Source organism: Rousettus aegyptiacus, unplaced genomic scaffold (assembly GCF_014176215.1).
Source record: "Rousettus aegyptiacus isolate mRouAeg1 unplaced genomic scaffold, mRouAeg1.p scaffold_m13_p_5, whole genome shotgun sequence".
Taxonomy (NCBI): domain Eukaryota; kingdom Metazoa; phylum Chordata; class Mammalia; order Chiroptera; family Pteropodidae; genus Rousettus; species Rousettus aegyptiacus.
Window position 1 is genome coordinate 5,785,451 of NW_023416308.1, and position 15,751 is coordinate 5,801,201.

Consider the following 15,751-nt stretch of genomic DNA (forward strand, 5'->3'; position numbering starts at 1 on the left):
TGCCTTCCTTTAGGGACCTGGCAAATCAATTTGTATTATTAGTAAATTAGGAATCAGAAGATTCCTTGGTGAGCAGTGGAATCCGAGCAGAAGGAGCTGAATCACAGTAGAAGTTTGTGGAGTTAGTGATCATGTCTGGGTCCCAGAGTCCTTTGAGAATTTGAGGAAAAGTCTGATTTTCTCTTAAGAAGAATACACTTTGTGTATAATTTTGCAGACAGTGTCAGGGGAGTGATGGAGCTCATTGGCGGCCCCTGGTCTTCTATCGCTCAGGCTAAGCCACACCTTGATAAATGGTCCTTATTTTGCTAAAGACTAATATGACTTATTTGAATAGCACTTTACGCTTTTTGTCACATATGCATAAACCTGTACTATTATTTACTTTTTTCTTTAAATCAACTATTATATTCAGGTAAAAATTAAATAAGCACCTTATTGCCATACTTAAAGCAATAGCTTTAACTGCCAGAAATAGAAGGCATTATATAAAAGATGAAAGCAAAATTCAAATAACGAAATACAAGTAGACCTAACTGTTTAGATTATGCATTTATATACAAATTAAATCTAATCATTCTACCACTGTTCATGCCTGAAATAAGTGTGCGTCACTGAGGAGACAAGGATTTTGGCCAGTTGGCAACAACAGGTTATTCCAGTTCATGATGCTTCAAGAGGAAATCGAGTTCCCTGCCAATAAAATGAATCTATATTTTAGCTTTCATGATGACCAGCAACAACGACGCCATGATGCGTAAACCTAGCGGCAAAGGGCAAAGCTTTGAACCCGGCCCCCTTCTCCTGTCCTGCTCTGTGGCCTCCTCCCAGGCTTCGGGTAGCACCAGGGATAGACTGGTCAGCTGAAATGGCTATGCCTGCCCTCACTGCACTTGAAATCTATTTTGATATGTTCTCTAACCTAAAGAAAATTCCTCTTGAGATTTAAGGTGAGGCTTTCCGTATGTCTAACCTTACCACCAAATTAACCCCAAAACTCTCATGATGTAGGATGAGATTACTTCTAAGAGGGTTTAGACAGGCTATCATTTAAGACTATTTTAGCTGCAAATGTCAAAACTAAATTCAAACCAGTATACAAAGAAGGCTCCCACAGTCTAAAATCCTGGGATCTTGGCTTTGGACATGGCTTGGTTCAGAAGTTCAGAAAGTTTCTGTCTGTTGATTTTGACTCTGCCGCGTAGCCTTCATTTTCAGGCCACACCCATCCATGTTGGTTCTGGTAGGTCTGGATCCTTAGAGGAGCCAACTGCCCTCAAGAGCTGTAGCCTCACACCAGGCCAGGCCCAAGTCTGTTGGCTCGGAGAGCCGTCGATTTTAGGCAAAGACCTTGAGGCTCACACTGATTGGTCCAGTTGATGGAACATCCCACCGCTATCCCAACCAATCACTGTGGCCAGAGGTAGGAGGTGTGCTGATTCACTTAGACCTGAGTCATAACCACCCACCCTTGTCGTCTGGAGTGGCACTTCCTCTAAGTCCACCTGGGCTGAGAATAAGAGAGGGATGGATCCCCAAGAGAAACTTGGGGCTCTTGCCTTAGGAGGGGAAATGGAGACTGGAGAGTCCCCTGCTGAGCTACTGCCAACAATGTTGCCAAGAACCCCATTAGGAGTGAATTGGAAAAAACAAATATAATGTTTCTTGCACTCAAGCTCTATGAATCAGACTCACTGTAATTCGAAGAGAATCTATTCTTTAAACTGACGAATACAAAGGAAATGCTAGCTATGATGAGATGTCTATAATGTTGATCTGACATCCTAGACACTTATTAATCTTGTGCTTTCAGCATCAGAAACCTGTTAGAACCTTTAGGTGTCTGAAGCAAAAACAAAGTTCTCAGGTTATGAACAACCTGATCTCTCTGGGTATTTGGATGTGGGTCAGTCACAAGAGTATTGGGTGTAAAGCTGCCGTTTCTGCCTTTAGGCTCGCTGAGTGCCCAAGAGGAAATGCTCATACTTCTGTCTGAATCAAGGGCACGAGAGCTTTTCCTGCAGCCTGGAGAACCTGGCTGATGAGGCGTTTTTTCTAAGTATAGGCGCCACCTCGTGGGCAATAAGCACCACAGCAGCACTCATCTTCAGGAGCTGATAGGATACACCTATCTGCTTGCTGGGTTTTGTCTCTTTCAAAGACGGTTACGACATGGGCAAAATTTGGCAGGCAATGCAATGAGAAAATAACTGAAAACGGGGACTCCAACAACAACAACCTGTACATGAATGTTCCCAGCAGTACCGTTTACCATAGCCAAAAGTCCATCAACGCATGAATGATAAAATGGGGTGCGCCCACATGATGGAATATTATTCAACCATAAAAAGGAACGAAGCACTGACACAGGTTACAGCATAAATGAGCCTCAAAAATCATGCTAAGTGAAAGGAGCCAGACACAAAAGGCCACACGTCGTGAGGTACCGTGTATATGACATGTCCAGAGTGGGTAAGTCCATAGAGACGGGAAGTAGCTCGGTGGCTGCCAGGGGCCAAGGAGAGGGGGCAGGGGAGTGACCACTTGATGGGTACACTGTGTCCCTCTGGGAAGATGAAAATGTTTTGGAACCAGACAGAGGTGATGGTTGCACAACACTGTGAGTGCACTAAGTGCTACTGAATTGTTTGCTTTAAAATGGTCAGTTTTATGTTGCGTAAATTTCACCCTGATTAAAAAAAGCAGCTGGGGTCACAGATGTTTGGGGTAACATGGACGAGTGGTACAACCTCCAAGCTTCCATTTCTTACTGTCATTTCCAGCCTCCTTTCAACTATTTTGTGAAGGAGAAAGGGAACCGATACTTATTTACTTATGTTGATTTCACTAACCTTTTTTGAAAATGAACTAAATACGCATAATAAAAAAAAATTCAGTGGAATATAAATTCGGCTCCTAATCTTGTGTCCCAAAGAAATAATATTTATTGTGTACCTACCGAGTGCCAGGGGATGCTGACGCTGGTGCTGGTCCGGCGGCCACTCTCCGAGAACCACTACCCTAGAGGAAAAAAACAAAACAAAACACATTCTTCGATCCTTCCACATAGAAACCCTCATCCCCTTAATATGAGAGGGATCAAAACGTCCTCCAGAAAGATTTGGGTTTGCTTCTCAATTTTTACTTTGAAATTATTTCAGACTTACAGAAATTTTAAGGACAGTACAACAACCTCATACGTTCCACTCAGATTCACCCGTTTTTAGTATTTTCCCATTCGCTCTATCACCTTCCCACCTCCTTACCTCCTACATATATTTTCTTTCTAGACCAACTATGAGTAGGTTACAGGCATCAAGCCCGTTTACCTCAATACTTTGTGCTTGAATTTTTACCTTGGATATTCTCTTACATAACAACAGTTCAGTTACTAAATCTGGAAATTTAATTTGGTACACCGTGACACAATGCTTGTGGGAGCTTCTGATAACGTGGGAAACATCTGAAGGACAGGATTATCCTAGGGGCAGCAGATGACATTTCCTGGTCCTTCTCTGCCTCCCTGGAGACTCTCATACCCTAGCTATGAACTAGGAAGTGGTCCCTCACTCAGCCATGCTGGCTGGCGCTCTGATCTCACGTTTGCAGCCTCCAGAAAGGTGAGAAACACATTTCTGTTGAGCCGCCCAGTCTATGATGTTTCGTTACAGCGGCCCATACAGACTAAGATGGCACCTGACTTTCACTCATTTGACTCCTACTAGACTTCTCTTCAGTCCCATTGCCAGGGTTGGGGGTAAGGATATCAGTTCTATATATTACCTGGCAATACTAACAAGAATAATAAACGGTGTTTAATGGTTTATTTTCAAAGCTATATAAAAATGTCATGTACCTGTACAATTGAGGTCATCTGTTTCTCGTTCCTCAGCTAGAAAGTAGGAATCGATTGTCAAATGAGATATTATAATTCTTTGGGAATTTTGACTTTTCAAAATCTTACTTTCCACTTGGGGTTCAAAAGCCTACAAATGAAGTCGTATAATGGGTACAGAGTTTCGGTTTTGCAAGATTTAAAAGTTCTAGAGATTGGTTGTACAACAATGTGACTATACTTAACACTACTGAATGATATACTTAGAAATGGTTTTGACGGTAAATTCTATGTTGTACTTTTTTTTTTTTTTACCACAATAAGAAAATAATTTTTCGAAAAGGCCACCAAGTGAGACATCTGAGCAGCAGTCCCAGGAGAGGGATCATGTTTCCTGCCTCTGAAAGGAGGGACCTGAGGGGAGCGAACTGGGGTTCTCTCACGAGGGCAGAAAGGCTGCGGGCGGGCGGTTCAGGCCAGGTCAAGGGAAGCATGCGGGCTGGGCCTGCCGAGCCCCCGCGGGGAGGCTGTGGAAACGCAGAGCTGCACTGCGGGCACCGACCTGGCGACAGTCCCTTCCAGCTCTGAGCGGCTGAAGGATTTGAGTTAAGTCCAGCAAATGCGAGAACTTTCCACTCACTGACTGTCAAATTTTACTATGATATATTTGAGGAACAGAAATTTAAGTAAAAAAAAAACCAAAAAAAACCAGTGTGTGCTTTTACATTATAAGAGACTACAACTTGGCGTGAACTTTCTGGTAGGAATCCACCACTAAAAATGTATCCAAGAAAACAACTGGGTAAGTGTGTAAAGCATGTTGGGAAAGAGCACTATTTCTAACAGTCCATTAAAAAACACCAGTGACCACTTAGCAGCATTCAGAGGGACAAGACATAATTCAAGTGTCGAGCAAAAGGAAGAAGGAAGACTTTGGGGGGGACGGGACGGGAACCGCCCCTTTCCGCACCCCCCCCCCCCCACAGCTTCTTTCACTACTTTAATATTCATGAAGCAACGCCTGCCTCCTCCTGGAAGCCTCGACCCACAACTGGTTTACTGTTCCAGTCTCAGTTCCCTGGAGACTCTGATGGGCCAGCTTGGGTCAGCTGTCCATTCCTGAGTCAGTCAGCTGTGGCTGGAAGACGGGGGTCACATGGCACTCACTTGTAGTTAGGCCCATACCCTAAGCTGGGGCGGTTGGGTGCTGGGCACCCTGGAGGTGTCTACACTCGCCCATCAGTGCGGTCCAGAACCAAATGGCAACATTGGCATCACCAGACAGCTTCTTAGCAATGCAGAATCCTAGGTTCCACCACACACCTAATGAATCAGAATCTGCATTTTAACAAAGTCCTCAGGGGGTGGTGTGCATTAAAGTTTGAGGGACACTGGTTTATCACAAGAAAGGACAGTTGACTCCCATTTCCCTCCTTCCTCCCTTCCTTCCCTCCCTCCCTTTCCTTACTCAAACAGCTTAACTGAGATATAATTCATATAACATACAATTCACCCGTTTAAAAGGACACAATGCAATTTTTTTAGTATGTTCACAGAATTGTGCATCTATCACTACAATCAATTTTAGAACATTCTCATTGCCCTACAAAGAAACCTGTATTTCTTGGCTGGCATCCCCTTATCTCCCCCCTCCCCCATGCCATGCCCCCTTCTCCCAGTCCCTGGCAATCACTAATCTACTTTGTTTCCAGGGGACACCTGTATAAGAAATTGTACTGGGGTGTTGTTGAAGGACTATTTTAAACTCACTGTCCCGTTGGTCTGCGACAGTGAAGGCGTGAAAGGTGGACTTCAAGGTTGAAGAGTGTGCGTAAGGGAGCACTAGAACGTCACTAGTCAAAGGATGGGTCACGAGCCAGCAGCATCACCGTTGCCTGGGCACTTGTGAGAAATGCTCAGACCTTCTGAACCCCAATCTGCATTTGAACAAGGTTCCCCAAGGCATCTATCTGAACATTAACGTTTTGCTGCACCAGAAACGGTGCTGCTGGATCTTCAGGCTGAGTGATTTTATTCTCCTCCTACGCAGGTGGTGGGACTCTCAGGGAAGGTGCAGTGGCACCTTGCAGCGACCCTCCCTCAGCTACGTCAGTGGGCGCATGGGAGGGAAATGGGGCCGGGGCAAGAGGGTCAGTTCTTGTTCCAGGATTAGCTGCCACTTAGCCACCTGAATGATGTAGCCCATTGCCGGGTACACAGTCGGTCTTCAATAAGTATTTTGATGAATTAGTGAATGGATTAGATATTTTGAATACATTACTGCTGCATTGCCGAAGACTGATGAAATCTAGTCAGCTTCTCTTAGTGTCTTCATCTGTGGAATAAGGACGATGACAAACAGAGCACTCACCTCCAAGGGCTGCTGGGAGGTTACATGAGATAGGGCAGGTGGAAGGTATCGAGAGGTGGAAGCTCCCATCATGGGCGAGACTTGGGTACCCGAGGAGGTTTTGTAAAGGCGATATGATGCGTTTCCACAAAAGCGAGCTGCAGTTTGTCGGGTGCCATGCAGCGGGCAGGTCCATGCAAACTTCATTGCGGAGAAGAGTAGTAGAAACGCATGAACAAAGCTGGCCTCCGATGGTGAGCCCCTAAGAGATTTGCACTTCCCACATTAATGCCTATATTGTTCAGCTTTTTAAAAATGACATATATAATGCTTCTGAATTTGGAAAAGAAACCCCACTAGATGGAAAAAGAAAATGGGGGTGGGGGAGAGAGAAAGACCGTTTGGTTTTCAATTGCTTTTTCATCTCAAATCTTCGAAGGCTCCAATAGGAATGAGAGCCATGCCACGCCAGCAGGGTAGAATGAGGCAAACACGCTTCCAGGGCAATAACCCCAAGCGGATTGTCCAATAAGTCGGGTTATGAAACATTGAAGGCTCAGAAGTTCAGCGCCCTTGTTCCAAGCACTTAGCGAATCCACCTAGAAGCCGGATTAGCAGCGAGTTAATACTTTAAACAGACTTCTAAGTGTGTTATTAAATAATTCGGTTTAACAAGGAAACATCTTTCTGAGAGTAATGGGGTCAATTAAGCATCATAGTATTTTTTTTTCTCATTAAGGTAAAATTAACATAAAATTGACCTTTAACCATTTCAAAGTGCCCAATTCGGTGGCATTTCGTGCATTCACCTCATTCTATTTCTAAGAGCTTTTCATCACCCCAAAAGGAAATTCTACACCTCTTACGCAGTTACTCCTCATTCCCCTCTCCACCCAGTTCCTGGCAACCACGAGTCTGGTTTTTCCTCCACAGATTCGCCTTTTCTGGGTTTCTTATAAATGGAATCAGACAGTACGTGGCCTTTTGTTCTGGCTTTTCACTCAGCATCGTGTTTTCAAGTTTCATCCATGTCGTAGCATAAATCGGTGGTTCATTCCTTTGTACAGTTGAATAATATTCCACTGTATGGATGGGCCGCATTTTGTTTATTCATCTGCTGACGAATATATGGGTTGTTTTGACCATTGCAAATGGTGCCGTTATGCACGTTTGTATATTTGTTTGAACACCTGTTTTCAGTTCTTTGGGGTATATATCTAAAATGGAATCGCTGGATCTTACAGTAATTCTATATTTAACTTTTGGAGGAACTGCCAAACTGTTTTCCACAGGGGCTGTAATTGCTTTACACTCCCACCAACCAATGTAAAATGTATGCGAATACGAGGGTTCCAGTTTCTCCACATCCTCGCCAACACTTAATTATGGCAGTATCACATTGCTTCTGCCCATCGGGGTTACTCTTCTGAAACTGCTGCTTAGGGGCAGGTGTGTCTCAGAGAAAATGACGTTCAGTGACAGGCTGACTGCGTGTTCTCATCCTTCCGCCCAGACATCTCGGTCACTGAGCCCCTGACAGTAAGTACTCTTTAGCCCTTTTTCCTTCCAGTGTGCTCGACCTTAGTAAATGCACCACCGCCCACTGGGTGGCCTGTGCCCAGGGACGACCTGAGAATTATCCTTGCCACTTCCTTCACCTTCATCCCTCACATCCGATTCATCACCAGCTCCGGCTGATTCCGCCTGCAACGTGCATCTCAGATCTGTTCAAGTCTCACCGATTTCTGCTGCCATTATCCTAGTCCAGGCCACCATGACCTCTCATCTGTATTCCTCTCGTTTTTTTTTTTTAACCACCTGTATCAGTTACCTATTGCCACATAACAAATTGCTACAAGGGCAGCAGCTTAAAATAACCTGCGCATCTGCGGGTCAGATATCTGGGGCAGCTTTGCTAGGTGCTCTTGGTTTCCAAATTGAAGTTAGGGTATTAGCCAGGGCTACAGTCATCTCAAGACAACTGGGGGCGAATCCATTTCCCAGCTCCCTCACATAGTTCTGGTCTCAGGGGCTCTATGGCTATTGGCCAGAGACATCGGTTCTTTGCCACATGGACTCCTCCACAGGGCAGCTAGCGACATGTCAGCTGGCTCCCTTCAGAGCAAGTGAGCAAGAGAGTGAAGGAAGAAGCCCAAGGCAGAACTCAGTGTCCTTGTAACCTAATCCGAGAAGTGATATTCTGTCACTTTCCTGTATTCTGTGCGTTAGAAGCAAGTTACTAGTTCCAGTCCACCTTCAAGGCGTGAGGAGTATAACACGAAGATACCACCCGGGGCCATCTGAGAGGCTGCCCACAGTAATCTGTCCTCTGGCAGCCGATGATGCGTGCCATTCCCACCTGCGAAATGCATTCTCCCTCTGAAGGGCTCCAAAAGCCCCATCCCAGTATAGCGAAAGCGGGAAGTCCAGAATCTCAAGGCTAAATCAAGACCAGGTATAAATTAATCTCCTGAGTGTGGTTCCTTAAGTACAGATCCTCTCAATCTGTAAAACTGTGAAAGTAAGGAGACAAATTATTTGTCCCTTCCGCTCAACCCACTATGGTGGGATGGGTTAACAGCTATGGACATTCTTGTTCAAAAAGGGGAAGTGAGAGGCATTAAGGAGTCACTGGTCCGAAGCAAGTCTGAAATCCAGCTGGGCACATGTTGGAAGCTCCGTGGTTAGTTCTCAAGGCCTGAGAGTAATTACTCACAGCTCTTGGTTCCGCTCACTCTTTTTCATGAAAAGTAGCTTCTGGAGTTTACACTTGAGGCCTTATTGTTTGAGAGGATCTGTGAGATGTACCCTGAATCTCTTCTTTAAAGGAACTTTTCCGTGAGTAAATAGTTTTCTGAGGCAACACCTTTGGTCTTCTGAGGTCTTGACAAAACACCACAGTCGCACCTTCTACTTTAGCTTTGGCCCTGTTATGGACTGAATGTTTGTGTCCTCCCAAATTCATCTTTTGAAGTGCTAACCCTCGACGTGATGGTATTAGGAGGCAGGGCCTTGGAGAGGTAATTGGGTTTAGATAGGGTCATAATGAGCTTTGTGTCCTTGTGAGAAGGGACCAGAGTTTGCTCTCTACCATGTGAGGACATGTGGAGAAGGCTGCCGTCTGTACGTCAGGAAGAAGGCTCTCACCAGGAACTGAATCTGCCAGCACCTTGATCTTGGACTTCCAGCCTCTGGAACTGGGAGGAATAAATGTCTATTTTTAAGACACCCAGTCTGCAGTATTTTGTTATAGCAAAGACAGAATTCGGTACTGAGAAGTGGGGTGCTGCTGTAATGAGCACCTAAAAATGTGGAAGTGGCTTTGGAACTGGCCAGTGAGTAGAGGCTGGGAGTTTTGAGGTGCATGCCAGAAATATGGATATTAAAGGCAATTCTGGTGAGGGGTCAGAAAGAAAAAAGGAGAGGAAGAGACAAAGCTTCCATTTTTAGAGAATACATAATCATGAACAGAATGTTGGTAGAAAAAGATGCTAAGGTCCATTTTGGTGAGATCTCAGAGGGAACGATGAACGTGCTATTGGACAATGGAGGAAAGGCAATCCTTGTTATAAAGTGGCAGAGGACTTGGCTGAACTGTGTCCTAGTGTTTTTGGAAGGTAGAATTTGAGCGCAATGAAATTGGTCATTTGGTTGAGATTTCTAAGCACAGTGTTCGAAGAGCAGCTTGGCTCCTCCTGACTGCTTATAATAAAATGTGAAAGGAAAGAAATGAATCAAAGAAGTAATTGTTAAGCAGAAAGGAATAAGAACTTAAAGATTCAGAAAATTCTCAGCCTGTCCATATTGCAAAAAATAAAAGTGCAAAATACCAAGGGGTTTGGCCGGACTGTCACTTGATATAGAGGTTACTGAATTATGCAAGCAGAAATGCTGCCCACTTACACAGAAATAGACCAAGACAGAAAGAAATGAAGTCAGGCTTTCACATTTTGTACCTTAGACAGGATGGGACAGTGAGAAGCTATTTGGCTGTGAACGTGCCCTATTTTTCAAGAAATGGCTCCCAAGGCAACTCAGAGATCATCAGAGCCACTGCCTTGGTATCAGACCAGACAGCCTTCATCTGAAGACATGGTGGCAGGGCCACCTGGTCCAAGCCATGGAGACTGCAATCCCAGGAGGGCACAGACTGCAATCCCAGGAGGGCGCAGGACAGAACACAGAACCAGGGGATTATTCTTCAGCCTTAAGGGCTAATGATATTTGCCTTGCTGGGCTTTCGACTTGTTTGGGACTCATCACCCCTTTCTTCCTTCTGATTTCTCCCTTTTCGATTGGGAATGTCTATCCTAAGCCTGTCCCACCATTGTATTTTGGAAGCACATACTTTGGTTTCACAGGTTAACAGCTGGAGAGGAATTTTGCCTTAGGATGAATCACACTTAAGAGTCTCACCCACATTTGATTCAGATGGTATTTAGATACTCTGGACTTTTAGAGTTGAGGCTGGGCAGTTAAAACTTTTGGAATATTGGGAACGTATTTTGCATGAGAGGAGGATATGAATTTTTTTTTTTTTTGGCTGGGGGGCAGGTATTTTGTTACAGCAGCGCAAGCTGACTAAGCCATTTTCCTTGCAGTGCCCTGGGTTTGAGTTTTGCTTGAAAGCCACTGCTTAATTTTAGCACTGGTTGCCATCTAGAGACACTCAACAATTTCAAAACCATCACTTGATGGCTCCTTATTGTTTAATAACTTCTCTCTCTTCTCACATTTTACTACAAGCATCGAGAAACCAGGCAGCACCTTCTTGGAAAGTGCCTTAGGTTAGATCACCCAGTTCCTTAGGAAGATCTTCTTTCCACACTAAATGCAGGAGGTGTTGCTAAACCTTTTGCCACTTTGTAATAGGGATACTCTTTTTTCCAGCTCCAATAACGTGTTCCCCACTTCCGTTTGAGCCCTCAGTGGCAGCATCCTCAAAGTCCGGATTTCCGTTAAGTCTGAGATAATTTAGGATTTCTCCAACACACTTAAAATCTATCCAGTCTCTGTCCACTGCTTGGTTCCAAACCACTCCCACATTTTAGGTAGTTATGATAGCACCCCACTTCTCATCACCAAACTCCGTATTCATTTTCTATACTGTGACAAATTACCCCAATACTTAGTGCCTTAAAAACCACCAAGGGCTCCCGGGGGCCACTGAAAGCTAGAAGAGGCAAGGAAGGACTATTTCCGAGAGCCTTGGCAGGAACCATGGCCCTACCAAAACCTGGGTTTTACACTTCTGTCCTCCAGAACTGAGAGAGAATAAATTTCTGTTGTTTTGAGCCAACCGGCTTGTGTCACTTTGTTATGGTAGCTCCAGGAAACTAATCAATCGGCTTACATTTGAACTGGCCTCCTCTGGAGCAAACGAGTGAGAGTAAGAAAGGGAGCCCAAGATGGAAGCCATGGTCTTTCTGTGACCTAATTTTAGACATGACATCTCTTCATTAGCAGCAAGTCACTAGATCGACCCACAAGCACGGTGAGCGGATTACACAAGATCACGGACACCAAGAGGTGGGCGTCATGGCTGCCTAGCTCCCACTTCCATATCAAAAGATGGAAGAAACTTCCCCTTCCTCAGGGCTCTGCTTTCTCCATTCATTGATTCCTTCAACGTATATTTTTTAAGCACCTGGAACAGGCTTTGTTGAGAATATGACCAATAATATAGGTAAGATTTTTTTTCTCTTGTTGAGATTTAGTCTAGTGGGGAAGAGGGCACTAAAGAATAAAAAACTGTGATAAGTACAAAGAAGTTATGAGATAACAGGAATATCTGATTTAGTTTGGGGACAAGGGTTAGGCATCATTTTTCTGATAAAATGGTATTTAGAATGCAGCTGAAGAATGTGTAGAAATTAGGGTGTGTGTGTGTGGGGGGGGGGTTGTTGAGAGGGGAGTGTAAGTTTCTTGTAGAGTGAGCTTGTGGCAGATAACAGCCAAAAAATTGATCTGTCAGACTCAGAGCTTTTGAGGGCAGGGACCTCGTCTCCTCTTCATCTTTGTATCTCTATTATGTAGCACAGTATGCCTGGCACAGAGAAGCGCTTGATAAATTCTTGCTGAACCAATGACTGACTGCATGAATCCAAGGCACCTTCTATTTCTTGTTGTGCATAATGTCAACTCAAGTCATTTAGAAAATTTCTCCCAAAGTTTACTGCTGGATCACTATTCTTATTGGTGTTAGCACAGGCCTATGATAAGAAGACTCAAATACATAAAAGCTCAAAACAGCAGAGGTTTATTATTTTTTTTCTCGTATAACAGTCCTGGGTTGATGTTTAGGTCCATAGAGGCAGAGGTCTCTTCCACTCAGGAATCTTCCATCTCAAGGTCTTACCTTCTCCAGAACCTGGTGATCACCTTCCGGCTAGCAGAGTAAGGGCACCGAGGAGAACCTGTTAATGGACTGTCTAGGCCAAGCTCGGAAACTGTGCACGTCTCTTCTGCTTACTTTCCACTGGACAAAGCAGAGGCACCTGGTCACGTTTACTTTTTTTTTTTTTTTTTTTGCCTATAGCATCTGGTCTTCCTGGGTGGTCTCTCACCCAAGCACTAACCAGGCCTGACCCTGCTTAGCTTCCAAGATCAGATGAGATTGGACATGTTCAGAGTGGTATGGCCATAGACCGCATTGACTTCAAGAGTGTTAAAAATGTACTACAGGGGTATAGCTGACAAAGAGGACAATTACACCTGCACAATATCAAATTACATGCTTGACTTATCACACAAGAACTTCAAATTAACCTGGAGTGACAACATCTCTGGATTCCCCACCCTCGACCTCAAGTCCTTCACTCATCATCATCCATCTAGTTGCTTGAGTTAGACACCTGGAAGTTATTGACTTGTTTCTTAGTCTCACCTTCCACACTCAATCCTTTGGGAAGTCTTGTCATCTTTACCGTCAAAACATATCATAAATCCATGCACTCTCTTACTGCCACCTTCAAGCATCATAACAATCTCTCCTCTGGATTATTCCAATAGCCTCTTATAAGCTCTCCTTATCTCCACTCTTTTTTGTTTGTTTTTCCTTTGTTGTTTCCTTTTTCTTTCCTTGTCTCCATTCTTGCTGGCCCACATTTCATTCTCTGTAGGCACAGTGACCTTTTAAAACATAAACATGATCGCCTCACTCTAAAAAATCTTTCAGTGGCTTAGAATAAAATCCAAAGTCCTTACCATGACCTTACCATGACAGCCCCTGCTCACCTTTCCAATCTCATTCTCTTTCTCTCTTCCTTTCTACTCCAGCTACGACCCTCTTGCTGCTCCCTAAACCAAATTAGCTTATTTCCACCTAAAGACTTGTGCACTTGGCTGTTCCATCTGCCTAGAAGTCTTGTCAGACTTCCAACAGATAGCTCCTTCTCATTCCTCTGAGGTCTCATTTTTCAGATTACCTGAGAAACCTTCTCTGATCTAATAGGAAAAACTCCCCATCTCCAGTTATTCCCTTAACTCAGCATCCTGTTTACTTTTTTCTTCGCATCTATGAATTCTGTTTCTCTGTTTATTTCCTGCTTCTCTTTCCCCAAAGTAAGATCTGTGAGTAGCTACCATGTCTTGTTATGTTTACTCAGTGTCAAATAGACCTGGCACATAATGGTACCCAGTAAATACGTGAACGAATGAAGAAACATTCATGAGGTGATCAGCCAAAAGCTCTTGAAAGGTCCTTTGGTAGGCTGTTGGTACAGCGTAGGAGCACAAACCTGGACCACTTCTCAGCTCGGCGCGAGTTCCGCTCTCTGGACCTCAGTTACCCAATGTGCCAACGGGGATAAGAACATACTTACCTTACAGCGCCAAATGCCCACCTGGTAAAGAAAAAACCAATGAAGGAAAAGAGCTTCGCGTAAAATTAACTCTCCGTATGCTGAACTATCACAGCTACTATTTTACACATAATTCTGTTCTCTCACCGCAGGACCCGTCCAGGGCGTGTGTCCTCTTCCCCACCGCGAGTCGACATCCCTGACCCCCTTGTGCAGGGCGGTCTCAGCGGCTTGAATCTCCGCGGCGCGGACGGAGGAGACCAGGCCCGGCGCTCGCGCGGCCGTCGCGCCCCGCGGCGTCTCCGCTGGCCCCGCCCCCTGGGGCCCCGCCCCGTGGCGTCATCAGCGCGGCGCCGGCGCTGCGGAGAGCCCGGGGGCCTGTCCTGGCCGCGGCGCGCCGTGGGGAGGCCCTGGCGGGCGCCTGCGAACCAAACGCGCGGTTCGGGGGCGGCCCCGAAAGCCCGGCGGCGGGCGGCGAGGGGCGCGCGGAGCCGTGGGGGCACGGAGTCGGGCGGCAAGCGGGGCTGCCCGGAGCTCAGGCGGGGCACAGCGCCGGCGGGCGGGCGGCGGGCGCCGGGCGGCGGGCGGGGCTGCCCGGCGCGGGTGTCCCGGCGATGTGTGGCGCTGAAGCGGCATCGGGAGCAGCAGCGGCGGCGGCGGGCTCGGCCTCGGCTTCGCGGCGGTGCCGGCGGCGGAGGCGGAGGCGCAGGCTCCTCCTTAGGACCTGGCAAGCCCAGGCCTAAGCAGCGGCCCCGCCAGGCCCCTGCACAGAGACCGGGGCCTCTTCCGTCTCGCCCTGCCCCGGGAGCCTGCCTCCCCGGCCGGGGATGAGGCCGGGAGGCAGCCGCGCAGGGCCCAGCACAAAGGCTTGTCCCCAGGGGCCGCCGCCGCCGCCGCTGCCGCCGCCGCCAGCCTAGAGCCGCCCGCCGAAGCCGAGCCGGCGCCCGGGCCCTCATCCCCGCCGGCCCCTGGGGGCGGCCGCTGCCAGTCTCCCCCGGGCCCAGGGGCTGGAGCGCCAAGCCCCTTGCTCCCTCGGCTGCTGCGGGACCGGGCAGCTGCGCAGCCTTCGCCTCTCCCGGCCGCGGGGGCCTCGCGGAGCATGTCGGAGGAGAGCGACATGGAGAAAGCCATTAAGGTAAAGGGAAATGCTTCTGTTCTCCCCGCTTTGTCCCTGTGACATTCCTCTCGGCTCCAGCCCCGGAAAGGCGAGAGAACTTGCAGTGAGAGGTTCCAGGGGCTCCCGAGTTTCGGTCTTGCCGGGATTCCGTGGACTGCGTTTTACAGCCCTGGGGCGAAGGGTTTGCGTGTGTGCAGGGGGGATGTCCGACTTCTCCGACTAACTCGATTGAAGCGGGGATGTGACTTGTGCTCAGCTAGGACCGAAGGTGAGTGGCGTGGAGACACTTTATCTGAGTGGGACGGCGGGGGCTACTATACTTTTGATCACTGCCCAAGTGCGGCCAGCATGTTTCCGCATGATCTAGTGCGACAGCACTTGGAGAGTTGGACTTTTACCCCTCCCTCCGATTTGTTTGAAACCAGCCTCCTGGAAATCCGCGGTTCGCCTTCTGACAAAACCTGTCATTTGGACAATAGATTGTTCTCATTTTTCCGTGTGTTCCTCTCCCCTTTTCCTCTTCTCTCTCCCCTCTCCTCCTAGAGAGCATTGAGTTTTTTTTTTTTAGGATAAAGTGCTAACAGTGCCCTGTGGCTTACTGCTCTGTTAAGCAAATATGTTCCTAAAATGACCCAAATAAAGTGACA

The 15,751-nt window shown here is 46.8% G+C and overlaps 1 protein-coding gene, 1 long non-coding RNA gene and 1 pseudogene across 4 annotated transcripts in view; 1 reads left to right on the forward strand and 2 right to left on the reverse strand.

The window, feature by feature from the left end:
• Positions 1-12,421: 12,421 nt before the first annotated feature.
• On the reverse strand, positions 12,422-14,286 carry LOC118602777. Its single transcript, XR_004950754.1, has 2 exons — positions 13,072-14,286; positions 12,422-12,663 (listed from the first exon to the last, which is right to left on the reverse strand). It is a non-coding gene; the product is annotated as an uncharacterized LOC118602777 (long non-coding RNA).
• Positions 12,715-12,833, reverse strand: LOC118603649 (annotated as a pseudogene).
• Positions 14,287-14,328: 42 nt separating the features above from the next.
• MAPKAPK5 (MAPK activated protein kinase 5) overlaps positions 14,329-15,751 on the forward strand; it is a 35,571-nt gene continuing 34,148 nt past the window's right edge. Inside the window, exon 1 of one of the 3 annotated variants that reach the window (XM_016149731.2) lies at positions 14,329-15,122. In XM_016149731.2, coding sequence (XP_016005217.1) covers positions 15,087-15,122 — 36 coding nt within the window. In that variant the 5' untranslated portion in view covers positions 14,329-15,086. The remainder of the gene's footprint in view (positions 15,123-15,751) is intronic. The other 2 variants (XM_016149730.2, XM_036220231.1) reach the window with 2 other exon arrangements.